At 38.0% G+C, this 16,365-nt stretch overlaps 2 protein-coding genes across 2 annotated transcripts in view; one reads left to right on the forward strand and one right to left on the reverse strand.

The window, feature by feature from the left end:
* LOC115925507 overlaps positions 1-4,832 on the reverse strand; it is a 27,754-nt gene extending 22,922 nt beyond the window's left edge. Inside the window, exons 1-4 of the mRNA XM_030989495.1 lie at positions 4,596-4,832; positions 3,024-3,236; positions 1,953-2,294; positions 936-1,001 (exon numbers count right to left, since the gene is read on the reverse strand). Of these exons, the coding sequence (XP_030845355.1) occupies positions 936-1,001; positions 1,953-2,294; positions 3,024-3,218 (603 nt within the window). The 5' untranslated portion in view covers positions 3,219-3,236; positions 4,596-4,832. The remainder of the gene's footprint in view (positions 1-935; positions 1,002-1,952; positions 2,295-3,023; positions 3,237-4,595) is intronic.
* A 3,945-nt stretch (positions 4,833-8,777) lies between these two features.
* On the forward strand, positions 8,778-15,147 carry LOC763231 (patatin-like phospholipase domain-containing protein 4). Its single transcript, XM_030988995.1, has 6 exons — positions 8,778-9,133; positions 10,435-10,642; positions 11,333-11,452; positions 12,145-12,375; positions 12,908-12,973; positions 14,785-15,147. Exons 2-6 carry the CDS (start codon positions 10,454-10,456, stop codon positions 15,124-15,126), a joined length of 948 nt encoding a protein of 315 aa, XP_030844855.1. The 5' UTR covers positions 8,778-9,133; positions 10,435-10,453; the 3' UTR covers positions 15,127-15,147.
* Positions 15,148-16,365: the final 1,218 nt, after the last annotated feature.

The raw sequence follows: 16,365 nt of genomic DNA on the forward strand, positions 1-16,365 counted from the left end.
CCCCCCCCCCCCCCCCCCCCCCCCCCCCCCCACTGAGCGACTTTTCGGTTGGCTGAGTCTTTGCGATTTTTTTTTTGGACGATCAAAAAAGTGTCCCGCTTACCCCCCCCCCCCCCCCCCCCCCCCCCCCCCCCCCACTGAGCGACTTTTCGGTTGGCTGAGTCTTTGCGATTTTTTTTTGGACTATAAAAAAAAGTGTCCCGCTTACCCCCCCCCCCCCCCCCACTGAGCGACTTTTCAAATTTTCGGGAGCAAAATATTTTTGGCCAGATTTTAAACCCCCCCCCCCCCTTGAAAAATCCTGCGTACGCCCCTGAACAATATATATATTTTGTTTAAATAATTCTTTCTAAATCAATTTTGTTTGTAAATAATAATGATCGCAAGGCTTTAAAAAATTCATCTCAGGCAATATAGCACTGTGCGTTACTTTGGAAATACATTACAATAACGTCTTCTATGTGCAATACCATATTGAAATTGCCCTCGAGCTAATTTTTCCTGTCACACTAACAGTATTTGTTACCGGGTAAATGCCCAAGGACTTACTCCGTTCAATCGGGTCTTCGAGTCGGGTTTTCGGGTTATACGAACTTCATGAAAACATCCCCCAATATTAATTCACGAAAGATCGAGAAATGGAATGCAAATGATCTCTTTTATCCAAGTTTGGCTAGTCTTTTTTAAATGTACATTATTTTGTGAAAATGGGCCTAAAATATTTCATCGTCGTCGTCATCGTTTGGATCCAAAGAAGAGGTCATATTACTCTTTATAAAGTGGACATGATCCACTCTTTTGAGCGTGGATTTTCACTCGATAATGAGGTTATTATCATATTATTATCAACATTGCTACTTTTATTTTTATTACTATTATTTAAAAAGTTGATTTCCACTCCTGTGCATTTTGAGATTGTGAAAAATAATTCCTACCTTGCCATCGAATGAAGGCGGTGTCCACGTCGTGAACCAAGGTACAAAGACGCTGCCCAGGATAACCTACGTCACAATGATACCGACAGAACAAAGAAGGCAAACGTCAACATTTCAATTATTGTTGTCACTGAGCTAAAATTGAGTACTGTTCATGCTATTAGATTAGGAATAGGCCATTATCGTATTGTAAACAAATTCAATACATAAGTCTTTGTTAAGTGCCTCATTACTAATTATTTCATTGACCTGTTACAAATATTTGTATTTCAATAGTCAGAATGCCCACTGCATTAGTTGATGCTAGGTAGGACTAACATTATAGTTTGTTTACCTTGGGTACACGGGATGTATGCAATTCGTACTCTGACTAAAATTATATATTATTGGTAACATTACGAAAATGACTTATAAGGAAAGGTTGATTATGGATTACATAATGCGATCTGGGACCCGTTTCACAAAGCCTATTTTCAATGACGAAATGACAACAATCAGTGAAAAATCTGCTGATAACCAATCAGAAGCAAGGATTTCAGTAGCTTATAACAAAAACTGTCATTTGTCACTGATGACAAGTTCTGTGAAACACCCCCCTGGAGATTGTGGAAGAACTTGAAGAAGAAGTTGTCTGTATCTTACTGAAAAGCATATGCACTGCGCAGAGATATATTACTACACACCTGTAGCATTTCGAAAATGGTCAAGAAAATTATGTTACATAATGGACTGCAATGTTGAAAGAAATGAATTAAACATTTTATAGATGCAATTTTTGGCGAATTACGTAATGAACGACACTCTTTAAAAGGAGGTCGGTATACAATTTAGAAATCATTGCCGTGATGAATTGGGTTAGAAAAGACGAAGAAAAGCGAGAAAAAAATTAGGAGGAAGGAAAGAGCTATAGAGGAAATGAGGGAGGAAAGAAAGCAACGTAGAGATCTATGAAAATATGATCTTAGGCGATTTCAAAGAGATTAAGAGTTTTATAAATAAGAAAGATAAATTCTTCACCTCGATGAGTTCCTCTCGACTCGCATAGCTTGAAATCTGTACCTCGGCACCCAAGGCCCAAGCCCGATCACCGACCTCGAATACTTTTGGTCCCTTCGACCTCACGCACGAGCTCGTCCCTTGATCGACGTCATGCACCGTCAGCGCGTCGTACTTATCAACCAATCGCAGCTCTGTAGCTTTGATGAATAATTTATGAGATGCTAATTGGTGCGCTGTGATTGGTAGGAGCCGGTCGAGGAGCGCGCGTAGCCGACCAATGAAATCAAATCCCGGGGTGATGGCGCCATTTGGGAGGGGCGACATCTCGTCGACGATATCGTAGAGGCCATAGAGTAAATCCTAAGTAAGGAGACATTTAATAAGTAAATAAAAGTTGAAGTTGCGATGGATATTAGGTCCAGTGAAAAAAAATTTCTTAACATCTTTGCAATCATGTTGTTTTCTTTTATCCTTTTATGTATATTCTAAGATGATACGTAACTGAAAAAGTAAACAAATCCTCAATAATAAGATGGTGTTCCTAGTCTTTATATCTCAATTTTATATAGGCCTACACTAGCCAATCATATATATATCAAATGAGCAATTCACTGTAAAATCATTTCCTCTATTAAAAAGCCTTACTTCGCTCCCAATAATCAGCGTTTAATTAAACAAATGCAAAATATATCGATATAATAATATTGAGCAAGTCACGTTTTGTAAAATCAATTTCTGTAACTGAATGCACCCCATTAACATACACACACAGTTCCCCAATACCAAAAGGCTTCCTAGAGAATCTCCATTTCTTAAAGTGGCGGACAGAGTTTTCTGGCGGGGGGGGGGGGGGGGCGCACAAGTCCGAACATTCTGTGACAAACCAAAAGATACACAAAGAAGAAGAAAAAAAAGGGGAGAAGGGAAGAAAAAAGAAAAAATGAACGAAAAAAAACGGAGACGAAAAAAAAAGTTTTAAAAAGGGGAAATCAGGTTCTTGGTGTGCCTTATTGCTTTTTAGCCGGAGGGGGGGGGGGGGGGGTGCAAATCAGTGTCGCCCACGGATCTGTTACACTGCTTTAAATTTACCGCTAATTTTTCAGGAGCCGTTGCTATGATAGCAGCGATGATGGCACTGGAGGATGAGCCGCCTATCGCCTGCATCTGGGAGAGGACTACGGTCCCGTGATCGAGGAGGCATTGCGCCACACCGAGGTTGCTCAGTCCGAAGAACGACGCCTCGGTGAACGACAGGTTGAAGGGAGGAGACACATGTGACGTCATAATGGGTTGGGTGTATCCCTGATAAGGAGATGTTGAGACAGGAAATATTAACAACCAGTACATTAATTTATAAATATAATAACTATATACATTATGTATAAGAAGACGATAGCAAAAAATATTACTGCTATCATGGCTATCTATATCATTTATTATCATTTTTTATCATTATTAATATTATTAATATTATTAATATTATTAAAATTATTATTACTATATTATTATTAATATCATTCATTATTGTTATAATCATCATCATCATTATTAATTTTTAGGCTTTTAGAAGTAATAGTAGTAGCAGTATTTGAAGTTGTAGAAGTTGTTGTGGTCTTAGCATATTTAGTAGTAGTAGTAGTAGTAGTAGTAGTAGTAGTAGGCCTAGTAGTAGTCAGAAGTATGTGTATATTAGTATTAGAACAACAACATTATTTGGTGTTTACAAGGCGTACTATTACCTTGTAAGCCAATCAACAAAGTGCTATCACAAAACAACATTTCCTTGCGAAAAGCATCACGCCGATAAAAACCCATTCAAAAGTATACGATTCCGATCAATAATATCGATCATGACTGTGGTGATACACGGCTTTTAAAGTGTTGTTAAGTGCGATGACTCTTGTATTGAAATACGTGTATTGTCCTGAGTTTGAGGCTAGATATCCCCCGCAGAGTCTGAGTTACTGGTATTGTAATGTGATCCAAACTGAGTTCTCCCTGTGCAGATTTAAACCTACAATATAATTATATCTTTACCGACTCTGGAAAATATTTTGATATAAAATCATCATGTTCCCCATCATATTTTTGCAGGTCTAAACATTGTGACTAATTCGGCGGCCTCCTGCGAATTAATTTCAATCCGACTGGCTAACTTAACATCCAATCATCCCAAACCAATGTTGAAAATGTTCCATTAAGTGTAGAACCCCGCCTTAAAAGTTTGTTTAAAAGTAATGATTAACCACTTATACACTTTCCAATGTCCCACAATAATTATTATGTCACAGATTGTATGAATTTCCGAAAAAGATGTCCCTACAATGTTTGCTTATTATTAACAACCCTTTCCTTTTCCTGTGTTTTGTAAAATGCTTTATAAGATGCCACACGTCGAGCCAAAATATTTATTCTATTTTAGTTCATTCTCTGGCACACAATAATAAATAATATATTTTAAAAAAATACAGAGACAAAATAATAATAGAAAATAAACCATTAACTAATTGCTGCGGACTAACGAAAGAAAACAATTTTTCTGGACACTCTGCTCTCTTCTTTATAAACATGATCACTATTATCAAATCAAAATCTATTCCACATCAATATTTCTAATATGTTTGTTTTAAAATGTTGTATTCTCTTTGTTTAGCGACTCACCTCTAGCTTTCAAAACATGCAGATAGGTAATATCGGACGAATCTTGCTCTGGACGAACGAATGATCGAAGTCCTTCGCTCTCACTCTCTCACTCCAAAAACCACAACAATTAGTGTCCCGAACGGTGAAGTTAATTGTGGTTTAATGACCTCGTTATAACATTATGCTACATAAACATTTTGTGACAGTTTGACGAACCAATTATACTGCGTGCGGGCATTAATTCCAGTAATGAAGCATGATCCAAACTCTAGCGTATCTCCGTCAATATATTGACAAACTATGGATGGAAACAGTGTCTACCGGAGTGTCTACTATTATCACCGGTCTATAATAAAATCGAAGTCTCCTCACGTAGTTCTCCGAAAATATTATTACCCCGTACGTGTTTAACGCGTACCTAGGTGATTTGAACACCCTGTTCGTGTATGCGAGCGAACCGGTGCTCGTAATTTGGAACCAGTTCGTTAATCTCAAATCGGCAAATAGAATATTTGTCTCTTCCTATTATTCCCATGTCAAAAGGTAAACGATATCTGTGTGAATGATTTCTTTCACCAGACGTATTTCTCCGGGCATTTTATGTGCTCATCTTTTGTACCCTGCCCTGTGTGCCCTCTGTACTTTCTGTTTGCGATACCAATAATGTAGTCTCGGATATTCAGACAGTTCTGAGCTCAGTTGGGTGGTGTTTAGGATGAAGGTAGAAAAACATAATTTAGGCCAATATTAATAGAGAAAATGCTGCACAACCAGGTAATCATTACCACAACTTACTTTAATTTCATTGGTGATTATTTTCCCTTCCACGTGCCCTTTGTTTACATCATCAGTTCGCTAAACGCTTGTATTGTAGACTAAATTACCCCCCCCCCCCCCCATGGGGGCGTATTTTTATATACGGAATTATCCATGAGCCCCGTGCTGAGTTGTTTTAATTGGCTTTTACTTTGTATGTTGTGTCTTCTGACATGATATTTAGTCAGTAATTCATTCTTGTATTTAAAAAAAAGTTCTCAAGAAAGAGAGAGAGAGAGAGAGAAAAAAAAAGTCATCAGTCCTCAGCTTCTTCCACTTGCATTGTCCTATTATTTTTTGTGAGGGGCCAGGGAGCACGTGCCTCTAGAACCCCCCCCCCCCGATCAGCCACTGATTCCATTGATATCCTTTAAGCCCCACTGCACTACTAATAGCTACTTGCGCCCTCTAAACAATGCCTTATCGGTGCCTGTTGGTCCCCCATGATCCTCTTTTTCTTATGTTAATGCAATGATTTGATGAGATAACCACCGTCCTGAGTGATCTTGCAGGGAGGTCTAATTCCCCTGGCCACACTGGCGCAGACGAGCTTTAAAACACATTCGAATACTAGCAATTTAGTTATATTTTATACCAAAAATCAATTATTAAAATAATTATTGTTATTGCCACTTGCTCCACCTGCAACAATAATTGTTTTCAAAATGGGTTTGTATTTAACGACTACAATCCATTCGTTTGCAGGATGGGGGAAAAGTTGTACGTGCTTTCTCGCCTGAGAAACGCGTCGTGTAGCGATAGCAACCAATATAGCTATAGGGGATTGACCCGGGCGGCTAGGGCATGCTAGGTCTACAAGTTGAGAGAAAGAGAGAGAGAAAGAGAGATAGAGAGAGAGAGAGAGAGAGAGAAGAAGAGAAAGAGACAGGGATAGAGAGAAACTAGGAGAGACAGAGAGAGAGAGAGAGAGAGAGAGAGAGAGAGGTAAAGAGAAAGAAAGTGAGGGAGAGAGAGCTAGCTGAGAGAGTTCTTGAGTCCATTGTGGTATAGTGGCTCATTCACTGGACTCCGAGTCCCTATCGAGAGTTATAGGTTTCAAATATCTATAGATAAGTTTGTCCTATAAAGACAAGGATTTATTCCTTATAACCACATATGAATATTACGTGTGCGATATCCGATATTAAAAGCAACATAATGAACATGAAATGAACATAAATGAACATGAAATGACTAAGTATTTTATCATTATTATTATTACTACTACACTCTTATTTCCACGGCGTCAAATTTCACTCTAAATGGCGTCAGCTGGGAGTCAACTCTATTCAAAGTGACACGAAAAAGGAGTCATCTTGACTCTGAATTGAGTCAATTCTCAGCAGATGCCACACAATCCGAGTCAAATTGATACGGAATCCGTGTCACTTTAACTAGGAATAGAGTTGACTCCCAGCTGACGCCATTTAGAGTGAAATTTGACGCCGTGGAAATAGTGTACAGTATTATTATCAGAAATTAGTATTATAAGTACTATACTCCTCCAAGAAAGATTACCGAGTCAGAGTCTTTTTCAGGACTCCTTAAACCACTCTCTCTCTCTCTCACACATGGTGCACCCGCAAACCTACTGTATACAGTATTATTGTTTTAAACAAATAAGGAAATGTATGAAAAAGTTGTTTGTTTAGCAATTAATGTTAATTAAGAATTATCCTTTTGTATATTCTATTTTTTAATCTCTGAATGTGATGTTAGTTCTCTATGATGTACATTGCATAATTATGATTATTATGTACTACCTCTGGTATTGAGGAAATAAAACATCTTATAAATAAATAAATTTAATACAAAAATAAACAAAACAAAAAAAACAATATCAATATTAGTATATTTATTTTATATTTACAAAACGGCGTCTTTATAGAAGAAAAATGCAAGCAGAAATCCTGAGTATCCTCCGCCCCCCTCCGACCCGAAAATAACTTAAATTACAATACAGTATTTCAAAATTAATTAAGACGCTGTCACAGCACTGATCGAAAAAAAATCAATGTGTCACAGACTCGCAGTACAAGAAAGTGTTGTATTTTTCCGATTACATAACATTTTTCTAAAAGTCAGAATTTAGAGGGCTCCCTTAGGGGGGAAGTACTTATAGTTTAGACCATTCTTCCAAGCCGTATGATAAAGGTGTCTGACATAAATATTAGTACTGTATAAACGTATAGCCCAATCCTAAAGTGATATTATCCTTGGCAGTGGTATATCACTAACCCAGGGAAACTGTGTAGTAAGAAATTTTGGAATTATTGCAATACGAAGTCAAACTTCTTTGTTATGTGTTTGTTCAGGAATATGAGGGGGGAGGGGTTAAAAGGGGAGGAGAAGGAGGGGAATGGAACATTGACATTCAAATGAAGCAAATTGAAAAAGGATATCAAACTAAAAGCAAAATAAGACAAAACAGAAAGAAAACTTTGAAACAAAGGAAGAAACAAAATGAGGGGAAAGAGGGTGAAAAGCAAAAATTGAAAGGGAAAGGAATTATATTTACGCGAAAATGGGAGAAGAATACCAAATAGAGAAGGAACTAAGAGCCCATTTAGAAGAAAAACAAAAACACGAATATATATATTTCTTTACCACCCCTCAACGGGCCCTCAACCACCACTCATCTACGGTTGTAAGCCGTTAGCTCAAAAGGAGTAAACACTTTCGCAAATACAAGCGTGCAACTCGTTATTTGCCAACCCAACAAAGCGATACACGAATCCTAACAAAAGCTAAATCTCTGCGTATTTTTGTTGAAAAGTTCTTATACCATTGTATTGTGTGGATGTGTTTGTAGTTTGCCGTGGGAATGAGAGCTGTTACTGGTATTCGTCTTTATCCTTTGTTTGGTGTTGTTATACTGTTAGCATTTTGTCTGAACGCCATCGGTCTTTAATAGGGAAGGAGTCGTAGATCGGTCACGTGACACTTAAAGGATCGTTTTAAAAACTCCCCCTTTTTCCTTAATTTATTTTTGCTGTGTTGGTAGGGAGGAGGACGTTGAGCCAATTTCCCAGGAGTATCTTTTATTCCAAATGAGTTCATATTTTTAACATTTTGTAGGTATCTAATAATTAAATTATGGCGCTGCATGGGACACATGCCCCTCTTCATGTTTTCGAATGGCGAAAGATTATTAAAAGTCTTGCCAAATGACATTTGTGCTGGGCTGGGACAGGAACCGCGAATCATGATGATCAACAGTCCAGTTAAAATCACGAGATCTATGCAGGTATTTTGCTCAAAAGAAACACCTTGTACACTTGGAGATATACATCAATAATGCCCTTTAATCTGCACCGCTCCGTCAATCAAGCGTGTGATCGGACCCCCCCCCCCCCCCTCCACGCACACACGCATGCATTCAATCTCAGCACACGCACTCGATTTTAATCCTATCACGAAATAGCAGGTACGCACACACAAGAGAAATTAGGTATTGTGCAAACTCATGTGGAGATCATCTATCACACATTTCACCTGAACGATCTTTAGGAAAATATCATATTTTAATCAGTGTCTGATTAACTCTGCGCCGTTTCGGAATACATGTATTTTTCGCTCGTGTAGTTAATGCAGATCACACGTAAACGCAACTATACTTGACAAGCAGACGACCGGTGCGATATAAATTTTGAGAGAGCTGTCCGAGAGCGGCGTGTCGTTGCCTTGGAGATCTACGCGTTGGTATTGCTGAACAAGAGATCGTGCTCGCTCTTCGGCAGGTATTGTATTATTATAGTTTTACATTATGAATATGTCCTGACACCGAATTCTATATTCATATGGAGAGGAATTAGGCTAAACATTATTATGGGAAAGTGGTATGCTTAATATTCGCCTTGTTCGGTATTGATCGTATACATTCAAGCTTGAAATATTTAGTAATGGAATTCAACTTAAGTTATGACATTTATTTTCATACATAACGATACAAAAATAATCGGAACAGGCAGTAACGTTGCACAAGGGAATTCAGCCTTTACTAACTAATAGACGGAATGCAGAGATTTGAATTGATACTTTTTACATTTTTAGATAACTACAGATTAGGGAATTGATGTGCGAATTGATAATGTCACTATGATTGTATAAGACATCCCCTATTTTATCTAAAGAACAAAACTATAGTTCTACGGTCAGCAAAATAACCCTTTTTTGAATTATTTTAGATATAAGCTTTAATATGTCACATTCTCAAGCAACATAATAAGTCGGGACGAATATTGTTTCCACATACCTGGAAAATTACAAAACAAGGGTATGAATAATTTAGTTGCTAACTGTATTTATACAATGCTCTTGCGTGTATGTCTCGTGTGTACCCTCTCCTGTCTGGAGTTCAATGTCTGATGACTGGTGTTCTATTCATGCTCAACAAAGAACATGCTTGACAAGATAATATCCTTGAGTACTCTATAATAGTCATTGTAGCATACCTATTCGGTAGCACCTGAGACAATAGCAATGTTACTTGACCACACTTTGAAATCAATGTAATGCCTATTGTCCAGAATAGCGCAGGTGAGATAAATATCGATTTATGGAAGGGTATACGACTATGAATTTGCCACAAGACAAGGTCACTTTCTACACAATCATGTCCAAAAAAAAGTTCTAACCTCCGAGAAGATGGTTATAATGATTGTAGAACCAAGAATCCCTTGTGTGCGGGGCGCAGAAGGGGCTTTTCTTCTCGCTGGAAGGACCTTGTTCTTGTTTATGGGAAAGAAGGTTGGGAATTATTACCTTCCACGTCTCGACAATCTACTACTACCACTATAATACCCACTACTACTACTACTACTACTACTACTACTACTACTACTACTACTACTACTCATACTCATACTACTACTACTACTACTACTACCACTACTACTACTACTACTTCTACTGCTACTCACTACTACTGCTACTACTACTACTACTACTACTACTACTACTACTACTACTACTACATGTACTACCACTACTATTATACTATACTACTACTTCTACTACTACTACTACTTCTATATTGCAGATAGATTCAGACGTTGAGAATGGAAGGGCGTGGTCCCTATCGGATCAGCTTCTCTGGAAACTCGTTCCTGGGGGTATACGACCTGGGGTGCGCAGTGTGTCTTCTCGACCACGGGAAGAGATTAATACAGAATGTGGAGTCTTACGGGGGCATCTCCTCCGGGGTGCTCACGGCAGCGCTCATGATGTCTGCTCCGGAATGCCTGCTGGTAAGCTAATGCTGAGATTTAAGTTTAAGATTAGTTAATTCCGATTTCAATTTCAGTTTCAAGTTCAATTTCGATTTCAATTTCAATTTCAATTTCAATTTCTATTTCAATTTCAATTTCAATTTCAATTCCTTTTCTAATTCCATTTACAGTTTTAATTTCAATATTAATTTCAATTTCAGTTTCAGTTTCAGTTTCATTTTTAATTTTCAATTACATATTAATTTATGATACATCAAAAGTGCGCGTAGTTCTATGAAAATTATATGAAAACACATAAAATACGTGTATACAATAAAAAATAAAACATGATAATAGACCTTAAGTGAAAGTCCATTCTGATATAATGTTGGGTTTAAAGGCCCACTGCACTACTTGTAGCTACTTGCGCCCTCTATATAACAAACAATGCCTAATCGGTGACCATTGGTCCCCCATGATCCTCTTTTTCTTATGTTAACTGAGAGCTGAGTTGATGAGATAACCACCTGTCCAGTGACCTTGCAGGGCGCTCTAATCCCTCCTGTAAACCATGGCAGATAAGCTTTAATAGATTCAGAAAAAGATTCAGTAAAAGTTGGAGCAAAGTCCGCTGGAAATTAGGAAAGTTATGAATTCTATCAAATTATATTGGGAACGACAAGCTGAGCGATGACAAAGAATGTCATATTTTATTTTGTTTAATTTTAGCAATATTTAGATGCCATCCTCGCACTGTCTACAAAGATACACAGCCTTCCACAGGGAGCTTTGACCCCTAGATTCGACCTCACACAGGAAATACGTCATGTCCTTGAAGGTCTTCTTAAGGTAATTGAATCAAGGTTTATATATTTGCTGAATATATTCATGAAACACAATACACATTTTGTCGATTCGATGTACACTACCAAAATTATTTGCATAAGAATTAAGTTATTGATATTTTTGGCTAATCTGGGGTTGACTTCCGAAGTGGACAAACCTCAACACGTGTAGGTCTAACTTTAATATAGATGTAACAGGCTTTATGATTATAATGATCGTAGGTCACACAGCCGCGTGTATATTTGTCTAGTTTGTTTTTAGGTTAAAACTACAATTCATTGAACACACGGAGGCTTAAAGTATTTTTAAAATTATGTTTTTTTTTTTTTAATCGAGTATTTTTTTAACAGCGCAAGGAGTAGCAGTTTACTGGTCTGATAATCAGACTCTGATTATTGTAATTGTTTGAACATTGTGTTTACTCTGGATGGGTGTTCCTTCGTAAATTCATTCAAAATCTGGACATAATCAACTACAAAATAGTCATGAAGTAAATAGTTGAAAATGTAATATATTTGAACATTGTCTTCTTCTTCTTCAGTTGCAGTAGGCTTATTTATAAATGCACAGTCAGGTGTTTTCGCTGAATATGAAACAAAACAAATAATGTTTCCTGTAAGTTTTGTGTTTCGTTTCAATGTATTTTGTTATACTTCAGCTCACTTTTACCTTTTATTGTTCATTCCAATCAACAGAATAATTGCCACGACACGTGTTCGAATCGGCTCCACGTACCACTGCAACAACTTGTGACGACGGAAAACATCCCAGTGCACATGCGCAGAAGATCACAAACTTTGGAGGAAGAGTTACAGCCTCTCAAGCCCCCCACGAAGTCGGACATCGTGACGGTCGACGGGAAGGCGTATCTTTTTGGTGATAAGCAAGTTGTGACGGCGTATTCGACAAAGCAGTCCCTCATTGAGGTAAATATTAACATTCTAATAATTTCCATCTAAGAATAAATGTTAAGGGGGGGGGGGGGGTAGATAGATGCAATGTACATTTTATTTCGTAAAATTTTGAGCGTAAATGTAGCGTGATTGTAAGTCATGGAAGTGCATTTATTGCGTTTGGTTGGTAAGCCTTATCACGTGAATCATTATTAATCAGTTACAAATTTGATATCGTCTTATTTAAACTAATAAAGATATCATTATTGTTGCCTCAAAGTTTTAGTTGAATATTGTAAAGATCTCATGGAATATTGTTGTTAATCTTTTTCTTGTTGTTCCTCCTCCTCTTCCTCCCACTCCTCCTCCTCTTCTTCTTCTATTTATCCTTCATCTTCTTCTTAATTCTTTTATATTTCTTCTTCATCTCCCATTCTCCACCATCTACTCTGTTTGTCTTCATCATCTTATCCTCCTTCTTATTCTTATTTCTTCTTCATTTTCACCTTCTCTTTCATCTCATCCTACTTCCGTCGGACCTACTTACCATTCATTCGCTTGACAGGTTTTACTCGCTGCAGTTTACTATCCATCCAGCCCCACGGCGAGTGCCCCGACCGTAATGGGAAAGGTATGTAAGATTCCCCCTCCCTCTCCCATCCCCCTCCCTTCCCCACCCCCTCCCCCTCCCCACCCCTCCCCCTCCCCTATTCCCCTCCGGTCACTTTTCACCCATTTCATGAACCAACATCTATGATAAACCATTTTCGTAATGCATACGTAATCAAATTGAATGCATAAATATTTGTTACAAATTATTTCATTCACCTGTTACAAAATAATATATTTCAATAGTCAGAATGCGAATTGCATACTGTTGCTAGGTAAGACAAACACTATGGCCCTTGTTTGTAAAAACGCGTCGAAACGCGTCATATGACGTACGAAAACCAAGGTTTGTCGACAAACCTCCTTTGTGAATTCGGGCCAATGGCTCCTCCTACCTCGATCGCAACATGTTATGTATGCAAATCGCATCCTGGCTATTGAAATACAATTATTTGTAAGAGGTGATTGAAATAATTTGTAACCAGGCACTTGACAAAGATTATTTTGTGCGTTAAAATTTATAATATTACCAATACGGTATGTTCTGATGATTCTGCAACACTTTAAAAATACTATTTTCTGGCAAAAATGTGAACATCTTTATCAGTCAGTCCCTGTATCTTGTTTGGAAATCCTACATTAATATTATGGGGCGATTTATATGATTTTCGAAGTATTATGCTTGATAAAACACCATAATCAAATTAAATATATAATTTAATTCAATCAAGACATTGATGATGAGGGTGTGACAGAATTTAAGGAAAACGAAATTCATAAAGCAAGAAGATCTGAAAGCCCCACTATAGTACTTGTAGCTACTTGCTCCCTCTATATAGAAAACTTCCCCAATCGATGCCTGTTGGTCCCCCATGATCCTCTTTTTCTTATGTTAGTTGAGAGCTGAGTTAATGAGATAGCCACCTGTCAGTGACCTGGCTGTGTGGTCTAATCCCTTCTGGCCCAGTAGTGTTGACGGTCTTTAAAAATACTATTTTCTGGCAAAAAAGTGAACATCTTTATCAGTCAGTCCCTGTATCTTGTTTGGAAGTCCTACACTATTATGGGGCGATATATATGATTTTCGAAATATAATGCTTGATAGATGAGTATATATATATATATATATATATATATTTAACACCATAATCAAATTAAATATATAAATTTGATTTAATCAAGACATTGTCGATGGTGACAGAATTTAAGGAAAACGAATTTCATGAAGCTAGAAGATCTTAACACGATGACAACGACTTACAAGAAATAAACTCAAGGGCAATAGACCAGTTCACGGTTAGCACATTACTGAAACAACCCCGAATATCCACAGATCTTCAAAACATGAAGAGGTCCCACTCTATACATTTTTGGAATAATCACTCCTACAGCGAGGAGGTGCTACATAAATAGCCTTTGTTTCCACTTTTCAAAGAATACTTCCACCTATGTATCATGGAGTGCACTGCTTGTGCATAAATGAATTATGATTACATAACTTTCATGAGCACGTATAGTATTTCGTCTCCGTATAATTATATTACAATTTGTTCTGCAATGACCTTTATCTGCTCACGCTCAGACTGCAACCATGAACTGGCTTTTTTCATTTAAGGCATATTGTATTGTCCGTACTACTGAAATTTGATTTGGTAGATTCTCGAAAGTCTTAGCGATCGTGTTTATTCAAAATATTTCAAAGTTAATTTTCTTACTAAGACCATGGCAATCCCAACTCCCTGGAAAATTAAAGACCTACATTGAGTCATTCGGTCATCATCCTTTAAGAAAGTTTCAGTCCTGACTTATTTTTAATTTCGCTTTCACCACCAGCACTACGTCGATGTGAGCGCGCTCTCCGGAACGCCCAAAGACGCCACCGACTGCGGATTCCCACCATCCGGTCACGTGATCACCATCGCGCCCGATAAGTACGCGGGACTGAGCAGACCGCGCGACAACCTCACCCTGGGTCTTCGTGACGTCGGCAGAGATAATTACGTCATCAAACCGTGGCACATGTTTCGTATGGGCGAGGGGCTGTACCCCCCGCGGAGGGAGGAACTGGAAAAGACATTTCTGGATGGGGTTTCGGACGCTAGGGAGTTCCTTAAAAAGTTCCAACTGTACGACGAAGGATATGATAGCCATCCTTATGGGGCGCCTATGTATTGATGTTTTGATGGCTTATAATTCTGTATAAAGTATTAGGCTATACAGTGCGTCCCAGAAAAAACGAAACCGAGAATTTTTATCGTAACTTAGTCACATTTATAATTACTAAATGACACACATTTGGAAAGCTTAGAGCCTCCTCTTTCATTTGATACAACTTATATGATGCATATTTCACGCATGAGTGATTAAAATGAATTTGAAGGGAGGAAACCAAAAAAGTCATTTGGCGGACGGTATCTGAATTTCAAAGAGAAAATCACATTTCCAGAAAGTTGAGGTTCTACCCTTTCATATGACACCTCAATCAGGAAAAATGAGCAAGGTAGGACAAAGTTCTGTTTGTTTAAAGTAGTGAAGTCTTTAATTTGTCTACGGCTGATTGTCAGCGAAATGGAGTTAAGTCTTTTGTCAACTCTGTTTGTTGCTACGGCAGGCACCCAATGAAAACAAATTAGTTTGATAAAATTATGGAAATGCAAGCACTACTTTAAACAAACAGAACTTTGTCATTCCTTGCTCATTTTTCCTGATTGAGGTATCATAATGAAAGGGCAGAAACTCAACTCTTTAGAAATGTAATTTTCTCCTTGAAATTCAGATACCGTCCGCCAAATGGCTTTTTGGTTTCCTCTCTTCAAATTCATTTTAATCACTCATGCGTGAAATATGTATTATATGAGCTGCATAAAATGAAAGAGGAGGGTCTAAGCTTTCCAAATATTTGTCATTTATCAATTAAAAATGTGATTAAGTTACGATAAAACATCGATAATTCTCGGCTTCGTTTTTTCTGGGACGCACTGTACAAATGAAGTGGCTTAGAAAATGTTACCATCCTATAGCTCTGGAAGATTTCCCTCCTCACTGCCTCCCGTCTGGTTAAAAATAAAAGCAAAGTTTCCAACAAGCCAATAGCTGTCTTCGACTGGAATCTAACTCTGATCTTCTGCTGCGTATACGTAGGCCAAATGCCTTAACCACTGGACCACGTAGACGGGTTGTGCTGAGGTTGAAAATCGGCTTCATCTCATTTAGGAACGCCGACAGACAACCTCTCCAACTTCTCTGCAGTTTTCTTATTCCCACTTTCTGTTTTTTCTTTTTAAAGAACGGGAGTGTATACATACTATCTCAAGACGCATACCTATTATGCGTTTTGATCTTAAAGAGAACGAGAGAGAGAGAGGGGAGAGAGGTATAGATAAAGAGAGAGAGAGAGAGGGAGAGAGAGAGAGA

The sequence above is a fragment of the Strongylocentrotus purpuratus genome, unplaced genomic scaffold (assembly GCF_000002235.5).
Source record: "Strongylocentrotus purpuratus isolate Spur 01 unplaced genomic scaffold, Spur_5.0 spur5_scaffold_18, whole genome shotgun sequence".
Lineage (NCBI taxonomy): Eukaryota > Metazoa > Echinodermata > Echinoidea > Camarodonta > Strongylocentrotidae > Strongylocentrotus > Strongylocentrotus purpuratus.

Excerpts from the sequence above, each read along its gene's own strand:
- LOC763231 (XM_030988995.1), top strand. The coding sequence starts at position 10,454 with ATGGAAGGGCGTGGTCCCTATCGGATCAGCTTCTCTGGAAACTCGTTC. Across the intron at positions 10,643-11,332 it reads CTGCTCCGGAATGCCTGCTG|CAATATTTAGATGCCATCCT; the intron begins GTAAGCTAATGC and ends GTTTAATTTTAG. Across the intron at positions 11,453-12,144 it reads TCCTTGAAGGTCTTCTTAAG|AATAATTGCCACGACACGTG; the intron begins GTAATTGAATCA and ends TCCAATCAACAG.